The sequence below is a fragment of the Phalacrocorax carbo genome, chromosome 3, assembly GCF_963921805.1.
Source record: "Phalacrocorax carbo chromosome 3, bPhaCar2.1, whole genome shotgun sequence".
Classification (NCBI taxonomy): domain Eukaryota; kingdom Metazoa; phylum Chordata; class Aves; order Suliformes; family Phalacrocoracidae; genus Phalacrocorax; species Phalacrocorax carbo.
In genome coordinates, this window is record NC_087515.1 from 32,632,768 (window position 1) to 32,660,168 (window position 27,401).

General features: G+C 44.0%; 1 protein-coding gene across 1 annotated transcript; it reads right to left on the reverse strand.

Moving 5' to 3' along the window:
• Window positions 1-1,068: 1,068 nt before the first annotated feature.
• KCNK12 (potassium two pore domain channel subfamily K member 12) lies at window positions 1,069-26,711 on the reverse strand. Its single transcript, XM_064446437.1, has 2 exons — window positions 26,343-26,711; window positions 1,069-8,497 (listed from the first exon to the last, which is right to left on the reverse strand). Exons 1-2 carry the CDS (start codon window positions 26,692-26,694, stop codon window positions 7,602-7,604), a joined length of 1,248 nt encoding a protein of 415 aa, XP_064302507.1. The 5' UTR covers window positions 26,695-26,711; the 3' UTR covers window positions 1,069-7,601.
• Window positions 26,712-27,401: the final 690 nt, after the last annotated feature.

Sequence of the window (27,401 nt, forward strand, 5' to 3'; positions counted from 1 at the left end):
TGTATAATTGTGTTTGCAGCAATATAGTAGTCTTAGTTTCAATCCCTCTAGAAGTTCTATTCATAGGACTGAAGGTACAAGGTACGGCATTTTCCAAACGGGATTTACATCCTTCCAACTTTCTTCTAAAAAGTTTAAACTAATTAGATAAAACAAGCAAATAAAATAGGAAGGACTTGTTACATAAAACTGTATCTTTAGCATCTTTCACTGAGTTCATGTAAAGGATTTCTGTTGGTAGGAAAGACATTCAGTCTGCTAATTCCAACCATGACAAGTAATTTATGCTCGTAATTTAGCTTTTACAAAACAATTTTTAAAAGAAAAGTGTCTAATTTTGTTTTTTCTGGGAACATTCGCTGGTTAATTTGCTGGTGTTAATATTTTAGCTGTTTGCAGTCAATGCAAATGGGAAAGTGGTACCAACCAGAAACCAGCAGAGAACCGGTCATTTCTTTTGTAATTCACACTTGGTGAAATACAGAAGTAAGCAAATACCAAAGGCAGTGAAATTAACTGCAGAAGTAAAATTCTTGATGTTTGCAATAGGAGATAATAATGCCAACTCCATTAAAGATATTTACCAAGCTGTGCCCCTTTAATAAGCAATACAAATTAAACAGGAACACCTTTGAGAAGATCTATTATCATCAAAGTCTTTTTAAGTTGGCTTGAAGTTTAGAACTAATATTTTTGTAGACAGTATACAACAAGGCAGTATTCTAGTGAGCTAAAAATTTGCATCTGTATATGTGAAGGGATGGCATTTTTTAGTTATGTAAATAAACAATGTCTACACACACACACACAAAAAAAAACCAAACAAAAAACCAAACCAAAACATTTTTCAGATGTTGTGCTTTCAGATACTACGGTTTTACAATAAAATTGGAACTGAATTCTTGCACTGCCTGTACAGCCCATGGACGTTACTATAAGCAAAAATTTTTTGACATATTTTATTTGCAGGGAATAAAACTGATTCACTGATACAAAAACCAGGAAATTATAGCCACTGAGAAAACACTTGGTGTTTGAATTGCATTGTCAGAAATATCAGTAATTTTTTCCAAGTTGTTTATTGTGTATTGTTATAAAAGCATTAATTTAGCATTGACTCGCTGGCTTTAAAAAGTGATCTTTTGTGTACTTCACAGTCTGTGAAGTACAAAGGGATTATGGGAGCATCTTTGTATTTCTTAGCCGGTCTGATAAAGCATCACCTGCTGGGGGGCCTAATCCTGAAAACAGTTCAGGCAATGATGTTACACAATTTCAAATCCACCTACATCCTCATGCCCGGTGCTTCCTCATGCTGAGTCCAGGCTTGGGAGCTGGCTGGCACACACCTGGGTGTGACATGGCCTGGGGACTGGGGGGACCAGAGGCGTGGGAATCTGCACCTATAGAATACCCATCACCGTAAGGGATTGATCAGAATGGCTGCTTTTCCAGTAGTCAGCTGGGTGATCATTTTTCCAAAATCAGCCCTTGACAGTGTTCACCTCCTCAGTGAAGAGCAGATGGTGAGTGTAAGCATGCGGTCCCTCTCTCTTCCCTCTGTGTCTCACAAAACACTTCTCTCTATGTTCCAGACAAGGTAGCTGACCCTGTGATGCAACGAGAGCATCTCCTACATCGACGGTATCTTGAGATCAGCATCTCCTACATCGCTGTATTTTGAGAAAAGCTTATATTTCTTTTCCCTTGCTAAACTGCCGGACTACTGGGTGCTCTGCTATAAACGGTGTCTGTATTTACTGGCTCTTTCCTTTCCCAAGGAAGGACTAAACACAACAGTTAGGAAGGCTGCAGGTTTGCAGATCCACTTCAACGCAAAACTACACCATTTCAGTTCCCAAGAGTTGAAAGTTTGAATTTGATCCCAGACCTCTTTTTGGCTATGCAATACTGAGGCCAATTGAATTGTTCTTTTTTCCCTTGGTTTAAAGGTATATCCTAATTAAAGGGTGGCAGTTATCCATTTAATAAAGAGAAAGAGTAAGAACAAAGGCATGCGTCTTTATTGGTAGCTGCATTCGGACTGTGGCCATGTAAAGTGAAGTAGTCCTTCCTCTGTGCCACTGCTATACAACATATTTATAATGCATAATGAACCGCTTACTGCGCATACGTTAATGTGCTTATCCTACAAGTCAAGTATCAGTGGAATTGGCCATACCTTCATGCATTTTCCACAGACAATGTAATTAGATGACCTTTAAAGGTCCCTTCCAACCCAAACTACTCTGTGATTCTGTTGTTATGTTCCTGTTTTCCTGGCATGAGTATTCATGAAAGCAGAATATGAGCGCAAATATGGAAGTCTTCACAAAAAAGAAATTGCATATTGGTTGTACAATGTGCAATGCACACTTCATTAGTTATTTTGTGTGAGTCAAGTATTAGTATGCCCTAATTGAATTTATTATGTAACATAACATTTATTGTATTATCTAAATATAACATTGAAAATGTGTGTTGGTTTGGAAAGGCACATTAGTAATCCAATGAGAGCAGAAGCCATATCCATAGATGGGCTAGCAATCAGCAAACTATGATTTTGTTTAGATTAGCTCTGAACATTCATTGTAATAATTAGACACTGAATATTTTTCAAGTTAAAGGTTAGAAAACCACAAAAAAGTGAGAAAGGTCTCATTGCTACAGCTACAAGCCTGCATGCCTGGCTACATGGCCTCCACTGCTGCTCAAGTCCTCCTTGCAGTAACAAGTCAAGACATGACTGAAGTACAGGTAAATGGTTGTGGTATACCCAAATATTCACCCGCAGAAAGCTGGGGGCAAGAAGAGATGGAGGGCCAGGGCTGAAGCCATGGTGGGACACCAGCACTACACCAACAAGCAACATTGCAGCACATCTCTGGGTAACCCGAGCATGGCATTGGGTGGTCACCGAGAGCTTTTAACGTGATTCTTATGCCTCTCCAGTCTTCCATTGGGTATTTTTGCTGCAATTAGAGCTGGCAACTGCGTTATCAAATAGCAAGTACATGTCAAAGAGGCACAAATATCCTTTATAACAGACCTTCTTTCCATTTTTAATTGTGCCTACTGCTGCAAAGCCCCAGCCACTGCCTAAAGTACCTTTGCTAGCAGTAATGGGAGTTACTTGTGCAATGCTTCTGCAGGGAGACAAACTACAGCCTTGGCCTTCAGAAACGTCTGTGACTGAGGTCAATGAGATTACTTCTCTGAATATTTATATAATCTGAAGGACATCCTTTGCATTGCAAGTAAATAAAAAGCAATCTGAATTTTTTTGCACAAAATGAGAAGTTTGTTTGCAGATGGGAAGAAACTAATAGAATCAGGTGACATCTCAGCATGACTCCAAACTTCGTCTGAGACACACAAAGACAAACCCTAAGAAGTAAATGTAGCGACTGTCGAACACCCCAGGTTTCACAGGGAACTGTTCATTGTAACTGCTCCGCCCTGAGCTCCAGAGGAAAGAGAAGACGTCGCTTGAATTTGGCCATTGTCCCTTATTAATTTTCACTTAAATTTAAATTCTTATCTGCAAGGTATTAGCACATGGGCCAGGTGAACATAGTATCTACTCCAGCACAAAGCTGGAGGTCTGAGCAGCTCATGCCTATGCATCGCTGCTCTTACTAAGGACTGTCCCACAGAGAAGTCCCAAGTCCTGTAGCTTTCTTCTGCTCCTGAATGCTCTTCTCAGGCTCAGACAGCAAGAGACCAATTTGGGTCATGGGATCTGAGCTCCTGCCTGTGCAACTGGGATGTCTGGGTCTGTGCCAGCTAGGAATCACTGCTGCTGTTTTGCAAGGTGGTGCAGAGAGGGTTGTATCAAGCTAAACTTTTAAATCCTAAGTTAATAGCATTCTTTCAAGGCTGTCCAAAAATAAAACCTGGGGAAAAAACCCCAAACATTTCACGAATGTAATACAACTCCCAAGTTACCTGAAAAGAAAGTGCAATCTAGTGCAGTGTGCTTTTACTCTCCTACCCCGTTCCTTCAATTTCCTTCTGACTTCTTGTGCTTCAGCCTGTGTCCAGATATTGCAGGTATCTGCTTTGTCTGTAAAAATGAAGTACCAGGAGGAATTGCACTTGGTGCAACTGGTTCATGTTTAGTGTTCAGTTCACAAAAGGAGCAGGCTGCCCTGGGAAATCCTGAGTTGGACCATGCACAATAAAAGAGAGGAGTTAGGTGCCCAAGTCTGGCAAGTTTAAAGAGAAATTGTCATTAAAAAAAAATAGAAAGAACAGGAAGGACTAGGAAAGGCTGATCTCACATCTCCTCTGTCCTCTAGGATCATGCACACGGGAGATGGGTGCCCAGGTAGTGCTAGCAGGCAGAGAAGTAGAGATTTTGAGCTTGGTTTTCATGTGTCCTTGAAAAATATTTCAGCTACTGAGTACAAGGGAACTGTAAGGCCACTCCTTGTGAGACCCAGTTCAGTAATCATGCTCTGAACCCTCTCATAAACTGGCCTTGCTGAGCCAAATAGGGATGGGGATTTTTATGGGGCTTAGATACAAACTGGGGGGTCCCTGTGGTTGAGTTGTGTCAGCTTCTATGCATATGTGTGCTGCAAGAAATAGGGCACTGCTGGAAAACTCGGCATGCACTTTATATGCCTCTGAGGCTAAGGAGAAGCAGAATGGAGTTTGTCAAGGATCTTGGGAATAAAGAAACATCAGACCTAAGTGCATAGAGTAGCAATCAGATGCCCAAATCCCTTGGGGAACCCAGTCCTGGGAGCCAATCCTAGTCCCCCTGAAGTCAATGGGAACTGCAAAGCGTCCTGCAATGGCACCACTGTGACCAATGGCTCCAAAAAGACTCAGAAACATTTAAATCAGATTACAACAGACTGTGTGTCTGCCTTTGATTGGACTCAGAAAAAGTACAGAAATAGCAGAGGAGGTATGTAAAATTTCATATTACTTCACTGTATTTCCCAGGCAGGAACAGGTAGTTTGAAAACAATTTACAAACATTTAAACCGGTCCCTAATCATAGTTGTAATATTTATCCTTTAAAAACAACTTACTGAAAAAAACCCTTAATTTGCAAAGTTGTTATCATAAAAATGTAATTTTTGAGCTCACAGACTGTTAATGCATTTGAACATGTTTTTTTATGAGTAAAATGATAAATGTAAGTAATTCTGCTGTGGCTTGGGATCCTATCTATTCAAACTCTTAAAGACTTTTGGGACAGAGCCCATCTGCCTCAATTTATGCAGCACTTCACACAGCAGGGTCCATTCTAATGAGTAATAGTCCCCATGATGGCAAATGTACCAAGATACAACCCTAAGAGAGGTCTAGCTGCAAAAAAGAGAGCAGTGCCCCACACACATTCTTAATAAACAAACACATAACTCATCATAGTCAAAGTGATTTACCCCTGGGCATAATTCCGAATTCTTATTCTTTTGGTTCCCTGCCTCTGCTGCTTCCAAAAATGGTCCCTGAAACTCTGGAAGTCACCTTCCTGAACTGGGTCTTTGCAGTCAGTCTTTGAGTCCTTCCCAGACCGCAACCTGCCCCTACACACCCTGCTTAAATTTATCCTTCAGTGGACTTCAAATTAGTATCACCAAACACTTTTGATCTCTGTATGCTTCTTCAAAGGGCCACTCAAACGTAGCATCTGAGATGGAGTGCACAGGGACAGGTACATGAATAATGAACCTTAGAGGGTCTCTTTGACACCAGGGAAGCTCCTGCCAGATGAATGCCTTTTGAATGCAGTCTCTGCCATACCACGTGCTCTTAAGTATGAGTCTGTATCAGGTAGATACAGAACACAATCATTGAGTGTTTCTGGCCAAACGCATCTTAATAAAAGCTGTGATCAAGTTTATAGTATGATGCAGATCTGTTAGTGATGGTTTATCTGCTGCTCTGGTTCCTTCTCCTTCAGGCAAAAGACACAATCACTGTCATACGTCAGCTGGCAGGCTCAGGTGTGCAAAACCTCAAATTAAAAGTTAGTTTTCTGAGGTTAAATTAAAAAATATTTTGCACTACTACAAATTCAAAGGAGATCAAACCGATGGATACCCCAATCCCATGCAAAACAAAGTAAAGTAAATAAACAATAGAGTAAAATATCTTTATGGAATATTTTGAAACATTTCTAATATTCCTAGTTTGTTTTCATCAGCTTTTTCAATTTATTCTGCAATCAACCTAGTACTCATGATCTTGCCTATAATTACCTAAGTTGTTTTCAAGAGCTGACCACTATGTCTTCTAAGACTTCAAGCTTAAGTTGTATTTCTTGCTGGAAACAACAGAAGCCTTTTTATTATCTTTACAGCATTAAAGGAGTGGCATAGTATAGAGAATTTAGAGAAATGATCCAGGTCTTTGCACATGTTTCTGAAAGAGATTTGCAGAAATACCTATGCACCCATTTGTCATGCTAAACTAGACACTTAGACCAGGTTTGCTTGAAGATGCTTCAGGATCTTCAGCGGTTTTGGCTAGCACAGGTTAAATATGACTTAAGACAGTAGCAACAGCCTTAGGCCAATTTATGACTTAGTACCAACATTTTCGGGGAAGCCAGCTACTGGGGGGGCTCCAAAGCAATGCTCTTCTGTATAACCTTCACTTGTGGGAAACAAGTACAGGATTGTCCCCCCCTAAAAAAAGTGCGAAGAAATCATTTCCATGAATCTCTGCAACAATACTGCAGAAGTAAAAGATGCAAATTTAGGACAATGGAGAGCCTACATTCATTTTAGCTACTTATTTTCATGTAAAAGTAATGAATTAAGCATTTCAGTGGCGACCCAAACATTTGACACCAGAGGTGTGTACTGGCTTCTCTTGCATTAAATTAAGTCAGTACCAAAGTTGACAATTGCCCGTTTTCAGTAATGCAGCAGGTAGGAATAGCTTTGCACATTTTAACACAGTTCTTGATATTCCCCTGACTTCTAGTTATGTGGCAGGTAGCGTTTCAGACAAGACTGGCTAAAAACCAACATTTAGACTCAGGGGAATGAAGCTCATTTGATCCTCTACCATTGAAGTCAGTAGGATTATTCAAGTGAAGCACAGTCACCCTAAACCTGGTACAACTGCAGCCACCTACGTGTATGCTATATACAGGCCTGTTATGAGGAATTGCTGAAGACCATCAAGTACAAAGTTCAGGGCCAGATCCAGACTTCAACAAATGGTGAGATATTGGTTTAGCCAAACCTTATCAACTCCAAGTTTGAATCTGGAGCCGAACTTGCCCATTTTATGCATTTTTAACCCAGAGTTTGGGTGCAGGATATGTTCTGAAGAACATGTTCATTTTGATACCATCATAACCATGCACACCATTTTTCTACAAATGCATCTGATCCTGCATCGAAGACATCCAAGTCTCTTCCAAAAAACTCTTTGGGGAAAAATATAACATTACAGTGAAGATGTTATATTAGAGAAGAATTATAAAACCCCCAGAAATGAAAATGTTGAACGCCCAATGAATACCAGGGCCATCTCTGAATTTAAAACTTTCCAGTAGTTTCCAGTGATAATTCCACCCTAATCACCATTTTATTTTTATTAAAGAAACAAAAGGAATTTCAAAAACTCTACCTAGAATCACTTGTTTCTGCCAAGCGGTTGTTCATGATGGCTAGAGCACCCACCCCTGCAGAGAAACCGTTTTGTCTCGTGTTGATACAAACGTTCCTCGGGTAGCCGTTGGCTGTCTCAGACAACTGCTTTTGCAAAATGGCCAGAGAGACTTTATTCGATGCCGTGAGCTCCCTCATGGAGATCATCTCCCCAGAGAGCCTCCTCCCCTCGGTGTCGCTGTCGTACTGTCCATCAGCGTCCATTGAGATGTTATGTCGACGTAGGCGGGCTCCTGGGGTGATGGCGTTGCGACGTCCGAGGCGGGCACTTGATTTATGGCACTTTGGGCAACATCTGCATTTGAATTTTTTCAACACCCAGTTCAAAACTTGCTTGATTACAATTGAGATGACATTAAAAAGAGAGTATATGCAACATACCCCCATTAATATAAATATGAAGTTTCCGAACCTGTATAATCCCTGATTTTGGTACGCAGCATTTTGGCTGCTTACCAAATCTCCAAAGCCGATGGTGCTGAAGGTGACAAAGCAATAGTACAAGGAGTCAATGTAGTTCCACCCTTCCACCGCTGTGTACATTGCGGAGGCACAGCAGGAAAGGGTAATAGCAAAAATTCCCAGAATCAGCATCACGTGGTAAACAGATGGCTTCCACCCCACGAGGCTGCCCACCCCCGACATAGCTGGCCCCCTTCGGAAGTTGGGAGGTAGGAGACCACTTCTTCGCAGCTGTCTTTCGTGGCATGCCTTCATGATAAATGCCAGGAGAGAGATAATGCGCTCCAAGAAGAGGTTGAAGAAAAGGATAGTCCCAGCACACCCAAAAAGGCCATAAATGATGAGGAATACTTTTCCAGCCACAGTTGCTGGTGTGGTCATCCCAAATCCTAAGGTGTGGAGATAAATGAGAAACATTAATGACATGGTTTTTCATGCATAAGTTCAGGTTGTATGTGACTTAACAAAGGTCCCATCTCACTGGACAAAAGGAGGAGCGCTACCTCTAAGTCAGCTTAGGCCAATAGGAAACTGAGTTTTGTGAAGACTGAAGAAGGCACCAGAAAGCTCAACGAGGTGACCAAAACTCAAGAGAGAGCAAAACATCCTTGCAGAGCTGCAAGATGATATTAAAAGAGGAACACCACTCTGTAAATGCAGGTGGAAGCATTCCTGAGCCCAAACCACCTCGAGATGAGACAAGGTGAAAAGGCCATTTCCCTGCTCCCATGTGTGTGAGCAAGCGACCTCTCCATTGACAAGATGTAGCTCGGCGTATTTCTTTTGTTACTGAGGGCTGATAGTATCTCTCCCACTGAGAAGGTGGAAGGTTTCAGATTGGAGAACAGAACCCCCCACCTTCCAAAGATTGAATATTGTTTTAAAAATAACAGCACTTTAAAGTCTTAACCAAACCCCAACTGCAACTAGCCCACCTGATACAATCACAGAAGGAAGGAAAAGCCATGGCCCTGTTTAAAGTCATCGGTGAGATGCCCCTGCTGCAGAGGCGCCTGGCAGACTGGGAGCACTAGGATGTTGCAGACTGATAATTACAGCAGGGAAAAAAACTGCCACACAGTTAAACAGAACAATCAGAGTATACAAACTCTGGAAGGATCCAGCAGCAATATTAATTCACCTCCTCTTTACAAGAATTGTCTTTTGACATTACTCATACACATAATTTCATATATAAGCAGTAATGCCTTGTAGCTATAGATGCTTAAATAACAGCAAAAGTTCTCTTAAATTTGCATGCAAATAAATAGTGTTTGCTCCATGTTGTTTGCTGACACCAGTTATTTTATGAAAAAGAATTACATATATTTCACATACTATCTCAGCAAGATTCTTCTGAAACTCAGTTCTGTCGGTATTGCCCTTGTTCTGCTATTTTTCCCTGTAAAAATGCTTGGTGGTTCAGTCAAAAAGTGTACTGATGGGATTGAGGTGACTGCTCATGTCCCATAAATAAATAACCACATCTAATCTAAATTAATGGCTTGTGAAAAATCCACATACTGAAATTTCTTTACCTTATTGTTCCACAAAAATGCTGAGCAAGTAACATATTCAAGGAGGTATAAATATCAACATCAGACCACATCAATGAAAGTTTGTGAAGAAAAAGAAGCTACTTTTAGCACAGAGCATAATGAAATAATTAAATCCAGTTTATTTTAATGATGCACCTTTAAACAAGCGTAGGACAATATTCCCTATGTATAATGAGTTGAGATTGCTGTTTGAAATCTATTGGTTATTTTTGTAATGGCTGGGTAATTTATTTGTGCTGCCTTCGTACTTCACTGATACATCATTTTGCATTTGTTGATAAAAGATTGTATATGCTTGTGACAAGTAAACTTGGAACTATCTTTTCAATGACATGAAGGTGCACAAGGAAAGAGATTCACAACAGATTTGGCATGCTTGGAAGCAGCTGTGTGACAGCAATTCAGACTGTACTGCATCATCAATATCTTCACAGCAGAAACAGTCTTTTCTGTAAAAGGCAGTAAAAACTTGCACAGTATTACCAGAAAATAAATATTACCAAAGGGGTCATTAGATTCTGTTTTCTGGACCCACAGTCTCTCACTTTTATCGTGCTAAAACACGACTGTTGAGCAGATTCCACAAAGCCTGCCTTGGGGTCCCAGGCTTAACATGGGGCAATGGAAAGCTCTTCTTGGTTCCTCCTCCTCTGTGGGGTGGAGCTGTTGTCTGGGTCAGGCTGGCTGTTCACGGGAGCCTCCTCATATCAAGATGAATATCCACTAGTGCCTGGTCCCCAGAAGAAGCCAGGAAGCCTGCTGCAGTTGCCAGCCAGGGATACCCGGCCAGCTCATTATGGAGAAGGCATCTGTTCGCCCATGCCTTGTCAGCACAGCATTTTAAACATGTGCTTCACAGCAAGCATGTGAACATCACCATCAAAATAAATGGGTTTATTGTCACACTTATGGCTAGACACATTTATTAATTAAATAAAAAGAGATAGTGACAGTTTGGATCAAATTGTAAATGCACTGAAGCTTTTTAATATTTTCGGGTTATCACTCATGAGAGGTGGTGAAGTTTTATATTTTTGATGCAGTTTGTTTAAGCAAGATTTTCCAAAGCATAATGTTACCAAAATTCAGTATGTAGCTATGCAAGGTGAAAGGACACAGCATGCTAAGACTTACATAGAACAGGCAAAAAGTAAGGCCAAGCAGACACAGTAACTTCAAGTAAACAGCTAGCAGAAAGCAGCATGCTCATGTACTGTTCATACAGGGTCTTCCTTCGCCGTGTTTGTCCCTTTGGCACCACTTGGCCTGCGAGGGGTTAGTCCTGGTGTGTTCTGTACAACATGTCTGAGCTCAGCCCCTGCTCAAGGCTAAGTACATCATGACACCTGGGTGAAATTAATTCATCCAGAACTGCCTGTGCTTCTGAGACAGTACAAGGAAAGAAGCACAATGGTGCTTTGCACTCTTTATGGCCCTGACATATATTGTACAGGTACCTTGGGGTTGATTTTGTGTGGCTCAGACAATATTTCAACCTCTCTCATGCTAATTCTGCCCCACTCTGACCCACCACTTCAGGTACAAGCTCTATGGCAGTATTAATTTCAGCTGTTTGATACTTCTTCTCCCCAAACAAACAGAATTAGTAGAGCTAAGTTAATAAAAACACTCAGATAACACTTACCCTTCAGCAGGCTTTCATGGGTAAGCATTGGCAATTAATAAGTCCCTCGTCCTGACTTGCATAATAGGTTTTATGGTTGCTATTCTGCTCATCTGGACTTTTAATTAAGCTGGTGATGGATTCAAGAGGTAGTGCAGCTGAACAAACTTGTGAAAACTTATGTGCCTTGTGATATGCTTCCTGTTGCTTTTCTGTTCTTTTCTTTTACCCATTTTCTTATGGGTAAAAGAAATGGTTGGTGCCAGAAAACAAGACTTGTGAGCTCTTCCCTCAGGCCAGTCAGTTTGACAATTACCTTGTCTTACTATATTTTGAGATTAAAGAGGTTCACAGTTTTCCAGTAAAGATATATTTAACCAGAGATGGAGGAAAGTTTTGGTCACCTTGAAAACTGAAGACACGAAAATCTTCCAGCCTTTACCACGGCATTGTGTATCCCTGCTTCTTTCAGCCAAGCCCTCAGCTCTTCTTGTAGAGGCATCCTGCCATGGGACTTGGCTCATACAGCAAGTCAGCACAACTGAGCAATCATTTTAAATCCCAGAGTGTAGATCATGAGTGTAGCATCACATCTATCACCTCTTAATAATGCAGTTATATTTAAATGAATCAAAAGAAACTAAAATTGTTGAATGTAACTTTTTAAACAATCGAATTCTCAGAAATAAACAAAAAACCTATAACCAGAATGCTGCTTTCCAGAGGGAAAGTTCTTGCAACATAAAGACTAAGCTCTTAGAGGGCTGGTCCCCAAGAGATGTGGGTTGTAGAACACAGGCAGATAGAATAAGAGTGACCAATTTTGGTTCATATCTGTTCCACACTTGCTATAGTTCATGGCTTTCCATAGTCTTGGTTGGTCTTTATTAAATAACGTACACTGCACCAAGGAATTCTGAATTTTGAAACTAAAATTCCACATTTGGATTCTGTTGCTCACTTCAACCCCATATCCACTTGTTAGCATTTCATCATTATTGGCCCTGATAGAGCCATATCTGTATATCTCACAACTACCTTTCATTTATTCTGTAGCTCCACCACCTAACACCCAGAATCAGTTGCCTTGGATACAGGGTCACAGCTCAGAGCTGACAAAACCACCGCAGATGGAAACATTCTGCTGCATCCACCGCTTTTACCCAAGGGGTGAGAATACTATGAGGCATTTCTTACACCTGGCTTTGCATTTTCAGACTACAAATGAAAAACTTACTTTCCCTTTAACATCTCTGTCAGCCCCCTTTATTAAAATATCCCTCTTTGGGCTCAAACAGTCAATTTCCACTGCCAGAGTCTTTAATATCGAAGTTGCTGTGCAATCACATTTGATCTTATTTAGATTACTATCTAGAAACAGAGTTCCTGAATGGTAGTGGTCTGTCCTGCACTGTGTACATTAAGGCATTTTAAGTTATACCCATGCTATGTCTGAAGGCATGAGATACCACTGCGGTTTTTAGGGCCGGTCTAACCTGTATCATACACAAGCTGGCAGTTCTTGTACTGGATCAGACATCCCAAGGAGAAAATACTGAGTGACTATGCAACTAAGGACTGACTCGCATAATGTGTCTATCTACCTACCTACCCACCCATCTCTCCTTGGTAATATCTATACCATTTCAAGTTCAATAAGCAGGCTGTTTCTGGCATGTCCTAACTTTTTTGTAATTTTAATAACATTCTTTTAACATGGACTTGTTCTCCCAGATAGATGGCCAGAAGTCCTGTAAATTTGCTTTGTCAACCAGGGTGGGCTAAACCAGGTCTTTTTTTCCCTGACTCCTATGACTGTTCAGTACATAAAAATGTGCTTACATGCACCCAATCCACCAGAGACTGTGGGAAAAGATGCCCAGTCTATTCTGTGACCTGAAAGAGCACCATGATAAACTCGACGAACATAGTTAAAAAACATCCAGGTCACTGCTGTGGCTCCTTGTTACATCTCGACTGGTGAAATATTAGTCAGGTGCTTGAGGCAACTGCTATTCAAAAGGAGCCATGCTGGCAGAACAGTGGCAGGAGATGATTAATTGAACATTAGGGAGCTTCAAGGAGCTGTAGGCAATTATTAAAGGCTTTCCAGAGTGCCTATTTTATTCTGTTTATACACAACTGTGATCAGGTTATTGGTTATGCTGCTACACATAACATCAGTGAACACCAGAATCAATCACCCTCAGTGTTTCTCTGCTGGCTGTGATTTAAACAGCAGCCTGAAAGGTCATGGCCACATTTTCATTCCTCTTTAAAGTACATTGGTTTTTAAAAGAGTTAATAGAATTGTCAGCCTAAAATAACCTAAGCTTCCTTGACAAAAAAAAAGTTATCAAATTGGCAACCATGACAATAAATAACTAAAAGATAAAGCTGATCAATAGTTGTTAGTTTCCAGATGCATGTGAAGGGTATAAAAAGAGACTGAGAGGTACAAATATTTTTCTGTAGAGGTGAATGACAAAGACAAACCTACCATTATGCCAAAAAATGAACTGGGTGAGGATGAGAGACAGGGCTGGGCAGCAGCACCTTATGCCCAGGGCTGGGAGGCAGCAGGACAGCTCCATCAGGCCAGGGATGCCGGGACTCCCCAGCTCCTCTGGCATCCTGTGATTTCTGCTCAGGGGCAAGGGGCTTGTCCTCCCACAGGTATTCCTGGAGAGCAGTGGGATGCCATGAGGGCCTGCCCCATGAGGACAAGGCAGGAGGCACCTGCAGCAGGGAACAGTGTGATAGAGAGGGCTGTGGAGGTAACCAGAGGCTCTGGTGGCTGTGATCCTCAGGTTGAAGGGGGGACTTGGGTGCTCTAGAGAGGAAATTTTGGAGGTGAGAAGGTAGTGAAGAATCTCCTCTGGTAGGAAGGAGACAGGACAGCCAGTTGGGGACTAAGAAGCTGCAAGGAAACCTCTGTCTCGTGAACTCCCCTGAAGATAGGAATATGAAGCCTGACCGCACATGCAGGGTATTTGCACATGGAGGTGCTGCCGTGTGTGGCTGATACCCAGCCACGTCAGCAGACAGGTGAGGAGGGGACCCCATGTCCTACAGAGAAGGTGTCCTGTGTGACAGAGCTGGAATGATGTATTTAGAGTGAAGGATATGCCAGACCTAAGAGAGGCAAGGGTGAGATTTCTTCTCAGAAACCTCAAGTCTTACCACCTTGACAGGGGTCTAAGGCATTAGGGGTACCACCCTAAGATCCCCAGGAAAGGGGAGAGGAATAACCACACATAAACCTGGCTGCTGGTGTACGTTTACCTTCTCCTTGCAGCAGGTTTCCCAAGTGTGTTTTTCTACGCCGACACCTTCTATTTGAGCTTTCCAAGAAAGATCTTCAATTTCTAGTGAGTACTCAGCAGGCACATTTATCAGCTTGAGTGGCCTAACTTTTGTAAATTTGAGTGATAAATGACCCTTAAAAAGAGAAACACTGGGGCTTCAGCTTCAGCAGCAGCAGCAGCAGCACTCTTGCTCTATTCATTTACCAGAAGTAAGCAAGCTTTTTTTCTGAGTTGTACTGCATGCTGCCCTTTCTGCGTACAGTGTGAGAAAAAAAAGTGCATACCAATGGCTAACCAAAAAAACCCCACCCTTGCTCACTACTAAATGTCATTATTGTAAACACATAGCCCAATATACAGGAAGCTGATCATCTGGTCTGGCCAAGCTGCTTTGGCACAGAACCAAGACGAGGAAGAAGCAGAAGTGTCTCTAAATCAGTTTCACAGTTCCCTGGCTGGGACTGGCTGCTCCTTTATGCACCTTGTACAAGCAAACGGGGACCGAGTTGTGCCAAGACACCAGTATCGCCAGCTAAGCAGTATCTCTGGCCTGAGGTCTTGCTAAGCAGCCCCCTGAAGAGGGAACAGATGGGGAGGGTCAAAGGCTTGAGACTGGAAATCTTTGGCAAGCTTATGTTTTGATTTTCTGGTTAATCTTATTGTATCAGCACAGTTTCTAATGAGGGACAGAGGCCCTCTCCTAAAAGGAGACGATGGAGAATGAAGTTCAGAGAAATATGAACATCAGAGGAGTATGAATTGAAACTGCACACAGAAAAATAAAGTCAGAACCTACAAGCTGGCATTATTCTTGCTGACTCTCAACTGTTAAAGGGATGGAGGTGTCCTGTGGTGTGACAGTCTTCCTTAACTTCTCCATTAACATATTGTTCATAGATAAACTGTCTTCCAGTGCTTCAGGTTTTATTGCTCTTACAAACAGAGTTGTCTTCTCTGCTAAACTCTTGGGCCCAGACTCTGGCTTGCAGTCATAAAAATCAAGACCGAAACAATTTTCTTCATTTTATGCTACCTTTCTTGGAAAAACCTTAAGCAAGATGATACTAAACTCCGTTTTGTTTTGTCAGTTACTCTGCCCCTTGGCACAGCTGGGATGCTCTAATAGCTTGTTAAAAGAGAGAGAATATCAGTTAGTGTTGGCTAAATTAGTGCTACACCACCTCACAAAGGAAAAGTTCCAGAAAAAGGGGATGAAAGCAGGATGCAGCCTATCTCCTTGACCTAAGCTAGTCCAAAGCTGCTTCTCATGGCTGTCTCCACACCTGATGATCAGAGAATCCTATCTTTGGATTGTTTTCTCTCCTTATCCTAACAGCTGGCTGAAAACCATTTTGCTATCATCTTTTCTGAAATGGTGGTGGTGTTAATAATGGAAAAACATATCCCACAAGCTCCTTGATTGTTTAAGTTATATTACTGTGAAAAAACACTACCCTGCACTAGAGGTTAATGGACTTTAAAATCCTGCCTTAACAGCCATCAGGGCTGTATCAAACCCTTGCTCACAGTTGAGGTTGTGTGCAGAAGCATCTGCCTTGGCAGATCTTGCCAAACCTCAGCTAAACCACTGAGGTTTCTGAGACACTATCAGACAGAGGAAACTTCTCTGAATTTACAGTACTATTTTTTAAAATCTGCAGAAAACAAAAGCATGATAACCAAGAAATACACAAAGTCTGTCTCAGTTACCAGCGATATACATGAAGGCATAGCTCATGGACCCCAAGTGTGGCCAATTCCTTGTCTCTCTTGAGATGTGTCCAGTATGTGAAGCCATACACCACCACCTTCTCTGACCCTCCTACAGTCTTCATCTAGCTGATGATATGATTCCAGGTGGACATTGTTTCAAAAATTGGTTTCTCTTGCAATCTTAATTTTTCATCCTTTAAAGCTGCTTCCACTCTTACTTTCCTCTGTTTCTGAGAATGTTTTTTGTATGGATAATTGTGTAACTAAGCAACATCCTAACAAGAAAAAGCTTATGCCCTGTCATTTCCAATGGAGTTTCAAACATTAGCATTCACACCTGCTTTTGTTGTTTACTGGAACTTCCAGTGGCATTTCAGATGCCAGAGTAGACCCAAGGTTGTGCAAAAACTTTTTTCTGATCTGCAAGGAAAAAAGAATAATGACATCCAAATTTTGTTATATTCTTGGGACATGATGGGCTTCGAAAGAATATTTGCATGTGTACTGCCACTCCAGTGCCAGTACATCTCATCATACTTCTCCTTTCAGGTTAAGAAATAACATTATCTAAATTTTTCAAGTGATCTTGGGTGTGTGTTATATTTCCCCACATGAGAAGTTTGATAAAACAAGATGTCGCTCCTGAGCTTTCTAAGCCTTACAGATGGGAAAGGCTGCCAAATGGTTAAATCACTGGCTTATTTTTTTACTGGATAAAACAATAGACCTGCAGCATTTTTTTCTGCCATTGCTGTTTGTGCAGGAATTCAGAGAACATCTATTTCTTGATAGCTGTCTCAGCACTTCTGCTGTACAGAGAATCAGCCTACAAAGATGGACCTGTAGGACAAAAAGGACTTAAAAATACAGGGCAAAATCTTTTACACTGTTTGACCGTTTTTCCCCTGTACTTTTGTGCAAATGTCTACAGTTGTGATTTAATAAAAAAACCCTGATCAATCTACCTCAACTTTTTAACAGTTCAAATATGCCTTCCTGAGTCCCTTATTTCAAAAAGTTCCAGCTGAAAGAAGCAAATTCCTAAGTATCTTTTAGCTCAGGCAGCTCTTCTAATTCATTCAGGAAGGCACAAAGACCTAATTTTAAGTAACTGTAATAGAAATATAGGGTGACAGAACTGCTGACTAACCAGCTATTTCTCATTTTCTCTTTCTGCATTTAACTCTTCCTTCCTTAATATGCATTTCCCTTGACTACTTTTAAATTTAATGATACTGAACAACTTCACCACTTTATCAAAATAATTTTGAGCTTTTGATTTCATCTGAGATTTTCCTGGTCCCGCAGCTCTGCCAGTAGCAGTTTTTGTAAATGGACAAACAAAATCACACAAGTTTTTTTCCCCACTTCCCATTAAAATCTCCATTTGGACTGAAGTTCTTTATACTGCAGTCATTTCCATCACCAAAGGCTTAAAGTAGACTCGGCTCCATGTATGTTGAGCACAAGTGGCACTGTGTTTTTTATTTATCCTCATGAGATAAATATATTGCTTGCACAGTACTCAGCCTGAGCAAAGAGATGACAGAATATTCAATAATGAATAACCAGAAGGATTCTATCCAGTTTTCTTTTAATTGAAATTTACTGAGTTGGTTTCTCATCCAGTTCTCACATGGGCAAATTTCTCCTAATTGCTGTTTCTGCCTTGATCAAATTTCCTGCCTAAGACTTGAGAATGAATGCGAACATTTGGCCCATCATGTCTAAAGGGGAAGAAGCTGCAGTGATACAAGCTCAGAAAGTTTAAAGTTCATTAAGGAATCACTGTGAGGCTATATTGTTATCAAGGTATTTTAACTTTTTTCATCAGTGAGTAAGGACCACTTACTATGGATTTTTAAACATGAGCAATAGCAGTGCCTCACCCATATAAGTTATCCCACACGTTAACATTAAGCTGTTCAATTTCTTATCTTATTGCACTCCAAAGCTTTAATTACTTGAAAAGGCTGCTAATGCTTTGCCTCATCTCATGCAATTAGATTTAATTTTCATTCTGCTTCTCTTGGTTTGATTCAAGAGAGATTGCATTGAAACCTTCATCTATAGCTAGGCGTGCCACCCATTGCCACCAACAGACACACCAAGCTCAGCGATGTATTACTTACAGCAATGTCATGCACCAGTAAGCGCTGGCAACATCAGACATACATTTGTTTTATAAACCTAGCCTGCCAATACAATCAGCAAGATGGGATTTCCTAAAGCACTGTGGACTGGTCTACTATCGACTTCAGCAGAAGCAGGCTATCAAAGAGATACAAAATTAAACATATTTGATTCGGCTGGACTGCTATGCAATTGCCCCTTATGTTATAATTCTGTTTGTTACTTAAGTGTTTCTATTCACAAATGGTTTTATTATAACTTCTAAGATTTATTGCGCTCAGCAGGACTTTCATGTTTCAAATGTTCACCAGCATGAACCCTAACCTTTGTCCTTACCTACCTTCTCCCAAAATGCACTCAGATAATGCACTTGGTGCTGCCACACTATGAAAACTGTCTATTTTGATAAAGGTAAGCAAGACTTATATGGTTTATGGGTATAGGCTGTGAGTCCAGTAATATCAGGCTGTCTTCATACTAAAATTTGCAGATGAAATGTTCCATGTTGGTTTTCTATTGCTCTAAGCCTGATGCTACTATGGCAATAAATAAAATTTGCATTGACTTCAATAGCTGCAAAAATAAGATAATACTGTGTTCATTAAAATAAAGAAATGACATTGTATTTTCCAGCACACCACCAGGAGTGGATATTGTTACATGAAGTTAATCGTCAGCAAATCTATCCTGTAATTGTTTTCCTCTTCTCTCCGTGATGAAGAGCAATTAAAGTTCACAGAAAAGCAAGACAGTGTGCTTGCAAAGATGGCCCATCAGTAAAAGTGAGAAAAAATTATGAAGTGTATGTGATCTGTGCCAAACTGAAGACAATGGGAGAAGGGAGAAAGATTTAGACTGAAAAAAGAAATGAGGGTCAATAGCAGGATTGACACTAGAGAAGAGACACAGGTGTGATAAGGAGCAGAAAGAAACTGTAAAGCTTTGCTTTTGTCTTGTTTGGTAGTTACTAACTTGAAAGACTGCAAAGACATTAAATAAATATTAAAAAATTAATCAAGTAAAGAAATCATCAGTAGAAGAGGGCATGCTAATTGGGAGGGAGGCAGCAGAAATTAAGGCTGCCTGGGAAAGGCAGGTGACGGGGGACCGTTAGATAAGCTGTAAGAGAAGGAAAGGGGGAATATTCCCAAGAAAGCAAAGTGGGGTGGCAGAGGCTGGGGAGTGGCCAGGCTCCACGGGAACACAGCCCATAGGGTTTCAGGCAGGATTTGGAATGACGAGCTCACAGCAAACAGGGCAGCTAATAAACCCAGTAATTTTGATCCCTCACTGCTATTACAGGCGCAGTAACTGGTTTACGGGGAGGTTGCTTAGTAATACAGATGGACCGGCTAGAGCCACACGTGTCACCTCCGTGGATGGACAGCTGTCAAAGTGGTATTTTGGCCCACCAGTGTTTGGTTTGCAATGGCATCTCCAGGCTCTCGTAAATGCATAGGGAACCGAAATACAGGTATTCGCTGCCCAGCAGGAATATCACTGAAGACCAAACTGAATGTCATGGTAAGTGGGAGGTACGAACCCACTAAGTAGACGTTACTCCTTCAATTACCTGAGCTAGAGGGACCCTGAAGGCTGCCAAAATGGAGAATCCTTCATTACAAACTCCAGTTTGTCTTTGTTTGAAACCTGAACCAGCACACAGTAAGTCACTACAAAACCTCATGACTTCTGAGATGTGGGACCATATCTCATGTGATGCCAGGCAAATTCTTTATTCCCTGATGTTATAGATGGGCTTTGCTTTATGGATGACTTCTCTGAGATGCTGTGGTGCTTGACATTCAGTTTGGAGACCCCAGACTTCAGGGCTCCAGCTGAGCACCCCAAAGTCCAGACCCACACTGAAAAGAAGTGCCATTTGGTCATTCCCTGGCTTAACATCTCCAGCCATAAAACAACAAACAAATCTCCATTGTACTGATGTTAATGTTTTGAAACATAGGGTTTCATAGATAGGGTTTAATATCTAAGAAACCTCTGAAACTCTTAAATTAAGTAATCTGAGCTTATGCTCTCTGTAGAAATAACTCAGTTTAGGTGACCGAAGCACAGTCATAACTTCACTTTCTGGGTCTTGCAACCCTACAGGGCAGACAAACCCTAAGCAGTGCGGAGACTGATTCAAATAATATTTTCAATAAACTTTTCTTCTTTTAAAATGGGCTTTATTTAAAGCACTGGGGTTCCCCCCTCCAGCCTTCCAGAATAAAAACCCAACAAATTTAGGATCAAAATTAACTTCATCGTGACCCTTCAGTGGGGACATCTCAAATTCCCTGGATGTACTCCAAGTAAAGCTTCCTGGTTTTGCTCTCAACTACAGGAAGGCAAGCTGTGATTTAGATTACTTTCCTGCTCAGAGCACGAACCTATGCCCACACATAGGAATTCCCATCAGTGGTACCCAAAGAAGTTAATACTCCCATGAAGCTACAGCAAGCAGAAAACATTGCTACAGTACCAGGTCTTCATCTGAGGAAAATCTCTATAGGATCACTTCTCTCCACAGAAGAAAGCTGACCATTGGCTTGTGTCGTGGTTTAGCGGCAGCCAAAACCAGCACAGCTTGCTGACCTCTGAGCTTTCTTCGTTTTTTTAATCAAGACTATCAGGGTGAGAAAATAACTTTTCAGATATCCATCGGCACATTGATCAAAACACCACACGCACCTAAGGAATCAGATCTGGCCGCAGCAGACCAAGCTGAAACACACTTTCACGCTGGCTGCAGACCGCATAGAGACTGGCAAAGACAAATAACCTGACACTGCAGCTTAGTAATACTGCTTGCTCTCCCAGCTGCTTTCTCGTTTGGTTTTTGTTTGGGTTTTTTTCACTTCAAGCTCAACTGTGGAAGCAACTGCCCCCTAATTTGAATCCTCTGCAAAAGCTGCCAGTACAAGCCTCAGAGAATTGCAGAGCCCTGAGAAAACAGCGCTGATGTGGATGAGGTGCACACTCTGGTTTGACTGTTGCCTTTGGTTTGCACTGGCCATATAGACAGTGAAATCGCATTCACAGAGAGCAGGGAGCCAGGACCTTCCCCAGCTGCAGCTCAAATTCATATCCTGAAATATATCAATGAAGAAGACAAAGCAAATATGTTTTCCCTTTAAAGCATTCAGACCAACTCCATTATTTGTGGAATTTCTTGCCAAATTACCATGTGAAGTGCCTGCTCTTGGGCAGGCTCACTCCGACTCCTAGCAGTGCAGTCCAACATCTGACCATGCACTTGCTGAGCTGTCTGACTGCCTTTTGCACATCACTTCCATTGAATTACTGCCTTCAGCACACCTGGACCTCCAGATTGTCTCAGAAGACTATGACACCGAGCCAGAGGAGATTTTAGAAGCGAGTGGTTGTGGTGCCTAGGTTGTGGAGCACAAGCAGATATGATGTGCTGGGTATGCTGGGTCTCTACAGAGGACCCGGAGAGAAGCGGGTTTAATCCATCCGACATCCTAAGCAAGGAGCGTGCAGCTGCCAGGAGCTAGTTAGCTGGTAGAAAATACCAAGCATCACATCCCTCATTATGTGGCCTCTCTTCATGTGGGTTCAAAGCCCGTCTCCCCTCAGGGCTGTGCCTTATCTCTCTGAGATAAAAGCAGACAAGAGCATGCCCCATCCCTTTGGGTGGAGCTGCCAGTCCACACCTATATTGAGTCATTTAACAGGATACCTCAGGGAAAAGGAAATGATGAACAGTCCCGCTGGCACCTATACACCTAAGGTGCCCCAAACACCTGTAACCCTCACACAGCTGTACAGAGGGAAGATTTTTGCAGAATTTCTTCCGTTCTTAAAGCACCTATAACCCACATGTGCTCCATCCCAAAACAATTCATCCACAGTAAGGGTGCCTTTTAAAAATATTACACTAAAAAAACACTTTTATGTATTGGACTACTTCTTTTGACCTCATTTTTAGTGTCTGGTATGGACTTCTATAAAGCGATTTTATCACTTCATTTTCCAAAGGATTCTGAAACGTGTAATTACACATAAGAAGCTTAAAATCCAAACTTAGTAATAAGTCTAAGTGTCAATATGTTTTAATATGTAGGTAATAAGAGAGGAAAAAATATCTGAATAGCGTCTAGACCTTTTCTGACAAGATTTCTGACTGAGTCAGAAATCCAGAGCATCAGACATCCCAGAGCTGCCTTATGTGCTAGGCAGAATGTGCTACTAGAATATCGGGAAAGCTATGATTGATGACGCTGTACTCTGCAACATTTCACCAGGAAGAAAACTGGTCTGAGTTATGCTTTGCTTTCAGTCTTTAACAAAGTGCTGGGAACTACTAATGATTTGTATTTGGGGAAGGAAAAAACTCAGCTGAAGAACAAAGTCTACTGCCAGTTAGACCAATGAATCAAAAATAAATTTCACTTAGCTACTCCTCAAAGAAATCAGTACAAAAATAATAATAAATGCCATTTGAGAAAATACTTTTGTAGTGCAAAATAACGACTGAATAAATGGTGTAGACTGACAGCAAGCAATCAGAAATTAGACTGAAGATTTTTCCTCTGAAAATTGAGATGTGTCTAATGACAAATAGACTCAATATTTCATTATTCAACCACAAACAACACAATAATAAAAAAATTAATTCCCTGAGTGCTATCAAGAGGGTGTTTTACGGAGAGTAAGCCACTCGCTTTGTGGGCTATTCAGAAAATGCTTTACGATTAGACTTAACATTTCATTTTAACTCTCTCTTCCGTTTCTTAAAGACCCCACTAACGTGCTCCTCACCCTGAGGGTCGGATTGCTTCCCTGTGTAATTAGGAAGATGCAGAACTGCAGCCATGGAAGTACGGGAGACAAAGCACCTATGGAAGGGGAGGTGCTCTGTGCTGCAAAGGCCCTGCTCAAGGAAGGTGGATGGAGCAGTTTGCTCCAAGCCTGGCTGTGCCTAATCCTTCTGTTTAGTTTACACAAACCCCAGGAAAACTTGCAGCCCTGTCCCTGGCTGACTGTATTTTGATGCCTAGATATGAAGGAATTAGTAGTTTTATTAAAACCAGTGAGAACAGAGCTAGGATTTGTAAAGACCCAGAGAGTGTTCTGTAAGTCGGAATCCTCTACAGGCTGAGTAACCTGTGGGTGATTTACCCTTCACAGACACGGCATCTACTTTCTGTTTTTTAAGCAGCTAGTAAGAAAGCTTTCTGATGTGTCGCTAGGAGTGTGCTTAGCTGGAGTAATAAAGTTCCTTTGACACACGTAACCAATGAAGTTGTTGAGGAAGGCAAGCTGTTTTGACTCTAGATGTCTGGTAGCTCTTGGTGAGATTGAGTAAAGACAGCATTCTCCTTGTCAATGAACTGTGACACAAAAGCAAGTGAAATTGCCCTGAACTAGGACAATATGGTGTTTGAGCTGATAGTGGAATCAAAGGTACTCCCAGTAGGTAGGTACAGAAATGAGCTGGCTGGGACGGAACAAGGGGACCACGAAAGAATGGCTCTGGAACTGCTCCCCCAAGTGACATTTTGATGTCTACCATTTAGCTTCTCCCATGCTGCAACTGAGAGCGAGAACACCTTGTGCACATTTCATCATGAGTACAGTTTTGGGATCTTAGCAGGACAAGTAGTTAATTAACTGGGTTTTTTTGTTTTCGCTGGGCAAACTCAGCTGCCAGTAATAACTGAATACAACTGTGCGGTGGAAGAAACCTTGCCCATGGAGAAGCTGCAGAGCTCATGGAGCACTTTGCTGCAGCAGCAGCAGCTTGAAGAGGCAAGTGAGAAACGCTGAGGTGAGGGCAGCAGTTCCTCTTCTTCTGCAGGAGCTGTGCATGCAGCTGGTAAAAGCTCTGGAAGGATTGGGTGCAACAGCCCTGAGACACTGGTACTCCAGGAGACGCTGGACGCAGCTCAGCACCCCCAGCACAGCAGCTCTGCCATGGCCTTCGCTGTGCCCAAAGGCACAACTCAGCTTTGCTTTGAGCCAAGCTTTGAGCTGCATCTCCTCAGCCAGAGCAAAACCTTGCTCTACAGCAAGCTCGCTGAACTCACCCTGAGTACCCTAAGTAATCCAGAAGTACTAGCAGGCAGTAGGCCAAGAGAAGGTACTACTCCAGTGGACGTTTGGCAGAATCTGGCCTTTGTTGTAGCTTGGGAAAAACAACCTTCAGCCTCCATCTATCTCACATGTGAGAGGTGTAGACATTATTCTTATTATAGAGAGCAGTGCCCTAGGCTGCACTACAGGAATACGATAAACACAGTTCTTGGTTCAGCCATTTACACCTGTCACAGCTGCCAAAAATCCCTGCTGAGTTTCTTATCCCTCTGCCCAGGTACAAATGACTGCAGACAGGGTGATGAAGTGGAGATGCAAACAAATGCTTGCTAATGAAGAGGAAACATTTTACATTTCAACAACCCCAGAAAGAAGAAGTCAGGGTTGAGGGAGAAGTGAATGGATCTGCATTTACACATCTCCCGAAGATTTCTCTGTTTGCTAGAGCAGGTGTAAGGAAAGAGCGGGTTTGTTAATATATTGACTTTTTTCCCCATCCATTCAGGTCAGGCATAATGATCTCTTAAGAATATATGTTCTTGTGATGAAGAAGGCCTAACGTTTAATTAAAGTGGTGTTTTAATGACTGGACTATTGAATGTACTTGAAAAGGAAAAGTTAACTGAATTACTCAATGCAAAAAGTAACAATACTTGACAACATTGCTGTAGTCACCATCACGACTCTATTATACAGATTAGTCACTATTGATAAAACACTTTCCAAACCTAATGAATGCAAGTGCAATAGGGAGCTGTGTGTTTCTTCCGCTCTAATCAAGGGCAAGCATGACATTTACGCTCAGAAGCCCCAAGACAATTGGCTTGTTACAAAACTTAAAAACTGGCAGAGAGAAAAAATCGGTAAGGTCTTGTGTCCACAGGGACGCAATACTCCGAGAGCAGCTTGATGGCCACGGCTTTACTTCAAGTAAATCTCCCACAAGACAGTTCTTAATGGTACTTTCAGAGTAAAAATTTTTTGGAGTGAAAAGCGGTAATTTTAGAGCAAAAGAAAAAAAATCCCTCCCCCCCAAAAACTGACATTTGCTCCTAAAGTGCTGCTCTCCCTGAACACCCATCGGATACGATTAACCGTGGTCAGCTGTAGCCAGCCACCTACTGAGAACGTATATTATGGCACAGCGAGAAGACACACGGCTTCGTGTAGCTTATGTCTTCGTAGGCATCTTAACTTTGCCAGCAGTTAAAACTAGTACGCAGTTCAGCGGTCAGGCACCGCGAAAGCATGGCTATCGCTCAGCATCTTCAGCAGCCCGCCGCCTGTACCGACCCCCCGCGCCGCCCCTCCCGGTAACGAGCCGTTCGACCACCAGGCGCACCCCGTCGGGGGCAGGGAGCGGGCAGGGAGCGGGGCGGGCAGAGAGCGGGCAGGGGAGCTCGGAGGGCGATCAGCCCCGCTCGCTCCTTCGGGCCGGCTGAAGCCCAACCGAGCCACCGCGCAGCCGGCAGCAAAAGTTTGCTGGGGAGGGACGGGTGGGGGCTCCCGCCGCCGCCGGCCCGGGGCACCGGCTGCCGCCACGGCCGGTCCTCCGGCCCCGGGCTGCGGAGCGAAGCCCAGCGCCGGTCCCCGGCTCCGTGCCCCGGGGAGGGCAGGCGAGCGGTGTGACCGCGGCCGCCCGGGGTGGGGGGCGAGGAGGGGGGGACGGAGACACCCGGACACCCCCCGTCTGCCAGGCCCCCGGTTGCCACAGCAACGCGGCGGCGCCTCTCCCCAAACTTTGGTCGCTATAACGACCGGCCCGGGGCCGCGGCCGCAGCATCCCCCCGGGCGGGCGCCGCCGCCGCAGCGGGGCCGTCGGGGCGGCGCTCACCGATGGTGGAGACGACGGTGCCCACGAAGTAGAAGGCGCCGGGGAAGTCCCAGCGGGGCCGCAGGGCGTCGACGCGGATGCCCGCGGCCATGGCCGCCTCGTAGCTCCGCAGGAAGGCGCGCAGCTCCGGCAGGCTGATGTTGAAGATGCGGCTGAAGTTGTGGAGGGTCCGATTCCAGCGGAGCTGCGCCGCCGCCTCCGACGGACTCTCGAGGGCCGAGAAGACGGTGGCGCCGGCGCTGAGGTACGCCGCGATGAGGGCGGCCAGCAGCAGGAACCGCCCGTTGTCCTCGTTGAGGGGCGCCAGGCGCCGCCGGCGGCAGGAGCCCGCCGCCCCCCGCGGGGGCATCATCCGGTGCGCGGCGCGGCGGGCGCGGCGGGCGGCGGGCGGCCCCCGGCGGGGGGCGCGGGCATGGGGCGGCGCGGCGCGGAGCCCGGCGCGGCGGCGGCGGCTTCGCTGCAGGGGCTGCGGCTCTGAGTCATCCCCCGCCGGGGCTGCCCGCCCGGCTGGCGGCGGCGGCGCCCCGGGGCCGCTGGCCTCGCCCGCCCGCCCTCAGCCCGACGCCCCGCGCCCCCGGGGCCGTGGGCTGCTGCGGCGCGGCCTCGCCGGCGCCCCACGGCCATGCGGGGCGGTGGCGGCCCCGCCACGGGGGAGACCGCCGCGGGGAGGCGGAGGCTGAGGCTCCGCGCGGCGCCCGGTCGACGGCGGGCGGAGGGCGGGAGCGTGCGGCGCGGCCCCCGGGGAGCCGCATCCCCGGCGGGAAGGCTCCCCCGGCCCCGCCGCTGCTGCTGCCGCCGCCCGCCCGCCCGGGCCGGGGCGCCGCCGCCGGCGGTGCCGCGCCCCCGGGGTGCCGCCGCGCCCGAGCCGGGGGAGGGACGGGGAGGAGCGACCCTGTCCTGCCCTGCCCAGCCCTGCCCGCGGCTCCCCGGGTCTCCGCTCCCCACCGCCCCAGCGGGCGGCCGCCGCCCCCCCGGGCATGCCCGGGCCGGGGGCACACGGCAACCGCGGCTGCCCCCCTCGTTCTGTGTGCGATGCGCCTTGCCCTTGCGGGGGGTTTT

Coding starts and splice junctions, on each gene's coding strand:
- KCNK12 (XM_064446437.1), bottom strand. CDS start 26,694: ATGATGCCCCCGCGGGGGGCGGCGGGCTCCTGCCGCCGGCGGCGCCTG. Junction 8,498..26,342: donor CACCGTCGTCTCCACCATCG/GTGAGCGCCGCC, acceptor TCCACACCTTAG/GATTTGGGATGACCACACCA.